General features: G+C 34.6%; 1 protein-coding gene across 5 annotated transcripts in view; it reads left to right on the top strand.

Moving 5' to 3' along the window:
- LOC110450403 (CAD protein-like) overlaps positions 1 to 10,371 on the top strand; it is a 128,913-nt gene that overhangs the window by 113,305 nt on the left and 5,237 nt on the right. For all 5 annotated transcript variants that reach the window (XM_021497899.1, XM_021497910.1, XM_021497892.1 and 2 more), the window contains 7 exons: positions 3,113 to 3,309; positions 3,895 to 3,972; positions 6,854 to 6,995; positions 8,050 to 8,120; positions 8,476 to 8,601; positions 8,955 to 9,110; positions 9,805 to 9,906. In XM_021497899.1, the coding sequence (XP_021353574.1) occupies positions 3,113 to 3,309; positions 3,895 to 3,972; positions 6,854 to 6,995; positions 8,050 to 8,120; positions 8,476 to 8,601; positions 8,955 to 9,110; positions 9,805 to 9,906 (872 nt within the window). The remainder of the gene's footprint in view (positions 1 to 3,112; positions 3,310 to 3,894; positions 3,973 to 6,853; positions 6,996 to 8,049; positions 8,121 to 8,475; positions 8,602 to 8,954; positions 9,111 to 9,804; positions 9,907 to 10,371) is intronic.

Below are 10,371 nucleotides of genomic sequence, written 5' to 3'. Positions count from 1 at the left end.
GTCTGGCCTACTTAAAATATATTGCTGAGAATATATTTTTTGTTTTTCCTTGTGGCCTCTTTCTTTGCTTAGGAGGCTACCTCGTCAGTACATGTTTGTTTTTGTAGTATTGTATATAGTTAGCTTATTGTGTTGAGTGAGTAGCCCCTGATACGCCAAAGTATAAGTTTGTATTTTCTTTTATCTTGCTATCTGCCTCATTTAAATATCTCGAATTGTAATAAACAGGTAAACTGTTGTTTCATCGTTTTTGTTGTGTATAAAGTGATAGTTATTGTATCGTAAGCTTCGTACCGCGATACGTATCATTTCATGAGGTATGTGTATCGTTGCAGCCCTTGTCTACAATGTTACTTGATGAGAAATATTGTTCAATGTTGCATTGAATTAACTACAATAAATTATGTGAAAATAACATTGGTGCAGAAATCAGCCTATTTATAGTATACATACTCTTTATCTCTCTGTAGTGTAGCATTCAACTTTGAAATCAAACATGTTTTGCTCTCGATAAACATATTTCCCCACACCTTTTGCTCTCTGCACCCCTGGAATATGTCATACCAAGATTGAAGGCACTAGCTAGCTATTTGATTGATCTCAGGTAAAAAAACAACTGACCAATTGCTAGGCTGCTACCTGTCCTTTGAAAATTAGAGAGGAATGACACCCGACTTCAAAGCCAGTCAACTTTCCATCAAGCAACCAACTGATTTTTTTTGATGTACACCAAAGGATCAAACTAGTCTTCTCGTCTCATTCATAAGGTGCTGCACACTGAGCCTTAAATTTTGCTATGATATACAAATGTATTCCAGGGGTGCATAGAGTGAAAGTGATTGTAACCCCTGGAGTATCGAGGATGCCTGGGTATATGACAGGGCAAAATCGAAAGAAATATTGACCAATCGCCAAGCCGATAGCAGTGTTTTGAAGTTTACAGAGGAGTGACACCCGATTATAAGGCCGTCAGTTATAACAATATGCTGCCACACTATATTTCACATGTACATCAGAGGATCCAACTATGTCTAATTGTATCATCCTAGGTGTAAGGGGGTCGTGGTGGTGGTGGAACCCTTTGATTTCAAAGATGTGTAGCATTGTGTATAGACTATATGTATACTAAGCATGAGCTTCACACTCATTTTGGCTTTAGCTTTAAATTTCCTTTTCTTTTGTCTCATTTTACCAGATTACAGAGAAAAAGTTCTGGTTATTTCGAAAAAAATCCTGCTCAAGGATTTCCGATATCCACAGAATTCCTGCAGTTCAATTTACATTGTTTTAATGACATGTTAATAACCTTCCTCTGCTTCACTCTGATAATAAAAAATAATAATAAAAAAAAAAGAGGTCTTTGTGACGAGGCAGGCAATATGGTTGTAGATAACTTGAAAACTAATTTGGTCATAGAAACTTAAGAATATTATCTATTAAATGATAAAAAAAGGAAAAATAATCAAATTTAACAATTACTGTTTGTTGATAATGTAATAGTTAATGATGTAAGGTCGTGTAAGTGAACATTATATCTACTTGGGTACTGATCTGTAATTACATTCCATGTGGGGATAGGTAGAAGATACTTTTCAACGAAGCCACAAATAAACTAGGTTCTGATTATGTTTACCTTAAGCTTGCATCATGTCCTTGTCTTATAGATGCAGTGGAAAAAAAGCAGAATTACAATGTTGATATAGATTTTGGGTATACAATTTAATTGCCTTCTTTTTAGCTTTCTATAAACTTTGTTGATCCTGGTGAATTTGTCGAATTTATCGTTACTTTATATACAGCACCAAGGTTAGGTAACAGGACAAATATTTACTTGCGTACATCTCGAGGTACGGGAAATTCCTAACTAACGGTGGTTTGTAATCATAAAAACAACATATAATCAGCTTTTAATGGGTTCATATTAACTCTACAAAACAAAACTTTAATGGTTTGATAGTAACTCTATCAGGTTTTAATGGATTGACCCTTTTGTAATAATCTTCTAATGGGTTTATATTAACTCTACAAATCACAAATTTAATGGTTTGATAGTAGCCCTACAAAACAAACTTTTAATGTGTTGTACATTTCTCAAAAACATTATTTTAATGGCATATTAGCTCAACAAATCAAGTTAAATAATTTGCCCTTTTGTAACAAACTTCTAATGGGTTGATATTAGCCCTACAAATAAATGATTAAAGTTTTGATATTAACTGTACATTTATTTTTTATGCAAGACATTTTAGCATACTGATAAGAGGATGATGTCAATAATTGGGGATTTTGTGATTATAATCTAATTGTAACTAAATTGATTGATGCAACTTTGCTGATATGTTTGAAAAACTATTTTGCTGAACTTTTAATCTTTTGATTTTATTACTTGTCATAGCCATTTGGTAATTGTCTTCATACATCAGTCAAATTATTTAAAATTTAAAGAAAGAAAATCTTGATTAGAATATGTATCACATGTCATATAATTACAGTGTGACATTACTTTGGCGTATGAACACAGTGTGTAGTAAGATTCACAATTTGTTATCAAAAGTTAAGAAAACAAGTAGTAAAAATCAGTTAATATTTATCAGTCAAAGGAAACTTGAATAAATGTGGAACATGTAAGCATTGACCTGATATTTCATTCTTACGCTGTGAAAAAAGGTTGTTACATGGTGTGATTTGTGGTACAGATTACTTGCCTAATTACTGCTCCTGTTGTTTGTTAATCACTTATTTAAAAAATTCTAGTAGCTTTTAGCTTGCTGTCATATAATGTCTTGACTTTCTGATTTACTAACAGTAAATTATGGATGATTTAAATCAAATTATTTCACGTGAAGGAATTATCTCCCTTTGTTTGTAAATCAATATTCCAATATCGTGAAAATATGCAGATGAAATAATTTGTTCCATCATTTAAGAAATGTTTACACAAGTCAGTGAGATAAGAATTATTTGCACATTATTAAACAGTTTATTTACAAGCATTATATAGTATCTGCCTTCACAAATATATATCAGTGTCAGAGAAAAAATAGTTAAAAATTCTACAATTGCGGTGAAGCCAATGTGAAATAAAAGTGATGGTTGTTTATTGGGGTTACAGGGCTTGACAGTTTCCGGGAGAGAGAATTTGGGGGCGGGGATTTCAGCAAAAAGGATGTTAGCCTGCTGTCTCCAACCCAGGGGATGATGATGCCCACTGCCACACAGAACCTGCTCAACCCCCTGGGGCTCCTCCATTCCACCCCTGGACTCACTGGTCACCACATTCTCACTGTTAATAACTTCAACAAGGACCAGGTAACGTCACACAATGAGAACTCGGCTCAGTAAGTCAGAGCCTGCATACTTGCCAATATTTTGAAAATTCCATCAGGGAAATTCCCCATGCTCAAAGTTAAAATATAAATGAATTTTTTGTATAAACCCCTAGGGAAAAAATAACACTTTCAGATGGCTTATTTTGATTTGCACAGATGAAATAATTTGATCTTAAAATGTAGGAGTAGTTCAACAAATTCAATGGTTGGAAATATTAAAATCAAGGGTCCAAATTGGGAGTATCCTCCTAAATAGGGAGTTGGTATGTTCATGTACCTATAGGCAGTATCTGTTGGCTTCTCAAATTTCTCTTTTCCTAAGGCGTTTTTCTGCAATACAGTAGACTTTCTAGGGGGTCTCTCGATTTAAAAAAAAAAAAAAAATCCGCTATAGACAAACTTTCCAACAACTTTTATATCATACATTGGTTTTAAACTGAAGATAACATTTTTGATCAGGGACCAGAGGCATTGTTGCTCATCCTTTCTATTTGTATTATATAACCTGTGTTAGAATTTGTCAGTTGAGGTAGGGAAATCATATACACACTGTTTTCTGTGGCAGCTTCATCATCTGTTTAACCTGGCCCATCAGCTGAGGATCTCGGTAATGAGAGACAAACACCTGGACTATGTACTGAAGGTAAAGACTTGTCACACAAACACTTTATANTCCTATCTGAAGACATTATAATAGGTTACATTTAATTATAAAGTATACTACCAAGTATGATAAATTCAGTACGGATGGTAGCAATATAAATACAGATAGATAGAATGAAATTTATCAGTTTAAACTACGCTTATATACATAAGCTTCATTTTAAACTGAACAAATTACAAGAATATAAAGTTACAGTATATACATTTATTACACAACACATGACATAACATGATTATATGACAAATAATTAAAAACATATACATTCATATAACAAACTACATAACTATGTTTGGCGAAAGGGGCAACTCAGTTACTACAAAATAAACTAAATATCCTTCTCCTGGATTTGTCGTCAGAAGAAGGATAGCATGTAGTGTCCAGTTAAATATCCTCATCTTAAAAATCTAGCGGACCATCAACAATGCAGTGTTGGAACAGTTTACGTACTTGGCTAGAGCTACTGATGAGTATGACAGAAGAGGATAATAACTGGACATCATGTATATTGTAATGAGCTATACCCCATCACGGTGTAGCTTGCTGAGCTACCAGGTCCGGATGAGGAATAGGCGTCGGTATGGTTATACAGATATATAGATAGATGATCATCCTGTATTACACTATTCCTCATCTCGGTGCAGCTTGATGAGCTACCAGGTCTGATTAAGGAATAGTAGTGTGACGATTGTAAACTTCTAGTACTTCTATTTCCAAAACAAATTACCTAAACCTCGTTTGTTGCAACTTGATGAGCTACATGTAATATCCCGAATAAGGTTTAAGATGAAAGAAATGTTTGAGACAAATTACAGTTAATATCCCTAATCCTCTGCTTCTGTATCTAGAATGATACACCAGCAACGAGAATTTGGATACTGATGAATTCAATCGATCTCTACATATAATAATTTTGGGGATGAAATGAGAATTTAGAATTTATTAACAACAATTTTGAATGAAAAGTCCAAAACTCAGTTAAGTGATACCTATACTGAATTGAACTGAGTGCCCCAAAATTGATTGTGTATAAAGGAAACATTAATATTTGTCTCCTCTCAATGTTACTTTACAATTGTTGATTATGTATAAAGGAAACATGAATATTTATACTCCTTTCAATGTAACTTTACAATTGTTGATTATGTATAAAGGAAACATGAATATTTGTCTCCTCTCAATGTTACTTTACAATTGTTGATTATGTATAAAGGAAACATGAATATTTATTCTCCTTTCAATGTTACTTTACAATTGTTGATTATTTATAAAGGAAACATTAATATTTGTCTCCTATCAATGTTCACTTTACAATTATTGATTGTGTATAGGAAACATGATTATTTGTCTCCTCTCAATTCAATATTCACTTTATTAATATTTGGGAATCAAATATCCATGTTTGTGTTGTAGAGAACCAAAACAGACTTTATCATACACTAAACAGAATTAAATCACAAATTTAGGAAAAAAATATAGATTTGAATAAGAGTTTCAATAGTTTATAATGTACTATGAAGTAAAACTTGATCCAAAATAAATAAAAATTTTGATGTAATGGGATTTATCTGATTAAGTCAGATCTATTGCTAAAGGGATGAGGTTTACAGGAGGGAGACTGTTCCCGTATAAGTCATGTTATTTTTCCTGTTTATCCTAACTTGAGAAAGTTAATTTCAAATTATATAAAGACACCAGGTTTACCAAGTGTCTTCTACAATTTGAAAATTAACAAATGAGAGATAAACATGATTATCAACCATCATGAAATTGGGGACCTTTTTCTCTTACAACCACAACATCATAACATAAGATGACGTCTCGAAGCTTTTGTAGCTCACCTGGCCAGAAGGTCCAAGTGAGCTAATGCCGTGGTGTGGGCGTCTGTCCATCGTCCGGCTGTCCGCCGTCAATATTTTACTTTAAACAACTTCTTCTCAATAACCAAGAGGCCTAGGGTGATGATATTTGGCCTGTAGTAGACTGGAAAGAAGGGCTACAGATGTTGTTCAAATAAATGAACTTCACCTAGTTTCAAGGTCACAGGGGTCAAATGTTAAAAACCTCAAACAACAATATCTTAAGAACCATTTGGACTAGAGTCATGATACTTGGGTATGTTATGTAGACCAGCTGTGTGAATTGTTTTCTTTATTAAAGTAATGAAGTCAAAGGTCAACTTTAAGTGCAAGTCGGGAGTCAAATGTCAATGTGGGTTAAAAGCTCTAAATTTAAATTTCAAGTTTCAAACAACAATATCTTCGGAACCATTTTAGAGATGTTAAAATGTCTTGTGTTTTAGTTACCAAATTTGGTCTTAAGTTACCTATATGTCAGTTTCATGTAACAAAAGAAACAGGTGAGCGATACAGGCCCTCTGGGCCTCTTGTTACTTGACGTTATAATTACCAAGACTGACCAATAAAATAAAGTCCAAGGTGTTACCCATTAATAAGTAACCAAAAATGTTTCCTAAGTTCTATCAGGTTTATCTAATGAGTTGGGAGTAAAAATTGGTTGTGGGATAAATAAAAGCTATCAAGCTCTAAAAATACAAATATTTCTCTTGTAAATTTGGAAAATGTTACATAGCACCAATTCTGATGTAATAGTAGGCAGGATCAGAGCTAATCCCTGTCCCTCAACACAATAAGTTGATATTATTTGTTCACAAAGAATGTTTCTTTTTTATACAACAGGGAGATAACTCAGCTGAACTTGTTCAGTACCCCATCCACTTCCTTGTTAAACTTCTACTACTGAAAAGAAAAACATTAGCTAGGACAAAAACTGTTCAATTTATAACCTTGTACTATTATTATATGTCCAGTCTGAAATGACCTTGACCTTCACTTTGACTCAGGGAAAGGTGATGGCATCCATGTTTTATGAAGCAAGTACAAGAACAAGCTGTTCCTTTGCTGTGGCAATGCAGCGATTGGGTGGAACAGTGACCAACCTCGACCAGGCTGCCTCCTCAAGTAAAAAGGGCGAGACACTAGAAGGTATTATTTATTGATATATTTCGCAAAAAGAACATTTTGCATTTTTTATGTCATCTGAGTCACTCTTCATCCATCGTCATGTGTTGTCTGTCTTCCATCATCCGTCGTGCTTACACAATCACATTTTCGACATCTTAGAAATTGTCCGTCATATTTTGATGAAACATGGTGGTAATCGTAAGCCCATGGTGAGGATCAGAATCTATACTCAAAAACGGGCTCATTGGGGTCATTAAGTGCAAAACCTGAAACAATCATATGTTCGACTTCTTTTCAGAAACTGTATGTCATATTTTGATGGAACTTGGAGGTAAACTTGAGCCTGAGGTAGGGATAAGAATCTATACTGAAGAAGGGGCTGACCCCACCAACCCCAAAGGGTCTGAATTACAGAGACGAAAAGGGTTGAATTGGCTAAAATTTTCAGTCTCTATCCTCGGACCCAGATATGCTAGAATCAGATCCTCTAAGTGGATTTAAAGGCTTAATTTTGATTTTCATTTGCCCCTGGGTTTTTCATTCCTCTGCNAAGTTACATAGGGGTGAAAGGATTAACAGCTAAGGTCATTTAAGGACCCTCCCCCATGGTAGAGTCTACTGAAGTTACATAGGGGTGAAAGGATTAACAGCTAAGGTCATTTAAGGACCCTCCCCCATGGTAGAGTCTACTGAAGTTACATAGGGGTGAAAGGATTAACAGCTAAGGTCATTTAAGGACCCTCCCCCATGGTAGTGGGCGAGGAGTAATGTTTACTAGGATGGATAGAGGGAAATGACGTTTCTGGGTATTTTGTTGATTTTCAGTAGATTTGAATTCTCATAATGTGATTGCAGTTTATCTATTCCTCTTGAAAGGGTAACTTTTACTGTAAAGCTTATGATTTTATTATTAACATTTACTAGCCACTTATAAATGTTGGTCACTCCCAAACATTTAATAAAAGCCAATCTGCAATCAAAGACACATTTGATTATTATTATGTACTTTCATTATTTGTCACATAACAAAAACATGGGCCTCCTGTATGGATAAAGAATAACATATATTTTATAGACACTGTGATGATGATGGCTGGGTACACTGACGTTTTGGTAATCCGACACCCACAGCCTGGTGCCGTCGCTGTGAGTAACTATGTCTAGTTATACTTTACAAGTTTTATACCCTTAACTATATACATCACACTGATTAAATAAATTGTCCTTGTGAAGGACAGGTTCAGTCTCTACCCATAATGGTAATGTTACTCTTATCTCTGATGGTTGTTATTACCCTGGAGGTAATATGGGTACCTCAACATGGGTCAAAACTAAACCAGTTGCACTTACCTTCACCTCTAACAGTAACCTTTCTGTAAGTAAGATTGACATTTCTAATCGGAAATATATCTCCTTTAATGTGAACATGTGAACCTTCAGCAAGACTCACAATTGTTTAGTTGCTAATATTTACAATAACATTGTTTCATCTGTATTATAGTTGGCAGCCCAGAAATCTCGTAAACCTGTGATTAACGCGGGTGATGGAGTTGGAGAACATCCCACACAAGCTCTCCTCGATGTATTCACAATCAGGGAGGAAATCGGAACAGTCAATGGACTGGTGGTGAGTACAGGTCGGAAATAGGAACCGACAGATCTGTAATATCTCAAAAAATAAATATGCAGTATGTTTGTAAGGATTATTCTATAATTTCCTTAAAATCACTTTCTTAATATAAACAGAAATATTAAATAAAATCTTTAGATTAAGATACCACAAAATTCACAATTCACTTAAGATGGATGTTTTATATCTCGTATCACCAGTAAGTCTATTGTTGATATTGTAGGCAATGTTACAATGGACCATGAACTAATGTTGATAGTATAGTATTAAATGACAAAGTGAGAGAAAATAAAAGCTTCCTATATGAAGGGCAAAATACTTTTACATATACATGTTACCTTTCTGTACAGGTAACTATGGTTGGAGACTTGAAGAACGGTCGTACTGTCCACTCCCTTGCCAAAATACTGACCTTGTATCGGGTCACTCTCCGTTATGTGTCTCCCGATGGACTTCAGATGCCAGACAACATCAAAGAAATGGTGGCATCAAAAGGGATTTCCCAGGTATGCTGTCTCTCCATGGTGTTCACAGTACTGTGTACCCAGAGATGGTTAGCTTGCTTTAAGGTCTGATGTAACCTTAAGTGTGCTTTAGCTGTTCCTCAGGGCCAGGTGTCCAGATTGACCAAGATGATTGGGACTCATCATGGATCATCCATGGATATACTTCTGCATGTGAAATCCATTAATTTCCCATTGATACATTATTAAAACCCCATTAATCAATAATTTGTATCATTAATCATCGTAAAATGATGGGGAAATTAATGGTAATTTCATGATTGATTTTTTTTAATGGGTCAATTAATGGCATTTTCATAGTCAATGCATGCAGTAATGATCAAAGGGAAAATAGATGTTGTTTAAATGAATGGTCCCCCAACCCCACTCCTAATGGGGCAGTCCCCAAAAAGGAAATGGGATTGATCTTTCAGACCATTCTTTGAGCATGGAATGAAGTGGTTTGGATCTTAGCCTACCTTGACCAAGGGAATTGAACATTATATAAATAATAAATGTGGCTTCTATAGAGGTCAAGGGGCAGGGTCTAAAATGGGATATAAAATCAATCTTTAAGACTACTTTTAAAAAATATAAGAGGAGAGATTACTTTTAAAAAATATAAGAGGAGAGATTTTGGCCTAACTTGGCACGGACCATATCTAATACTTTTGATATTTGTTAAATGTTGTAACAGAGTGAGTATAGTAACCTAGAGGACGCTCTCCCCGATACAGATGTACTGTATATGACTCGGATCCAGAAGGAGCGTTTTGCATCGGAGGATGAATACCTGAAAGTAAGTCCATCAGTCTTTGTTAAACATCTGTTCCTTAAATTGAATTGTTGTCAACAAATTGAACTGTATTGGTCTTGATCTATCTGGGAAATTTTTAATTATGATATATACACAATAGATTGATTGATTTAGGCCAAATAAGATTAATCTTAAGTTTCTCAAGCACTGCATGTAATTTTAACGTCAGCATTAGCAAATTCTATCGCCAAAATATCTATAAAAAATATATAAAAAAAATAGACGCAGCATAAGAGTTCTGGAATTTTCCGTTTTTTATTTATATTACCGTAATTTTCTGGATGCTGGTTTTGTTGTCTGTTTATCAGATTATGAATTATAACACAACCTTGGCTAGCATATAAGCTGTTTAACTGATGTGATTGGTGTTTACTAAAGCTACCTTATGAATATTCATGAAGTGTCCTCTGATTTGATTAGTAGTAAAAGGTTTTTTTGGGGCGGGGG

Source organism: Mizuhopecten yessoensis, unplaced genomic scaffold, assembly GCF_002113885.1.
Source record: "Mizuhopecten yessoensis strain PY_sf001 unplaced genomic scaffold, ASM211388v2 scaffold523, whole genome shotgun sequence".
NCBI lineage: Eukaryota > Metazoa > Mollusca > Bivalvia > Pectinida > Pectinidae > Mizuhopecten > Mizuhopecten yessoensis.
Note: the sequence above shows the minus strand (reverse complement) of the source record. Positions and strands in the feature narration are given on the sequence as shown.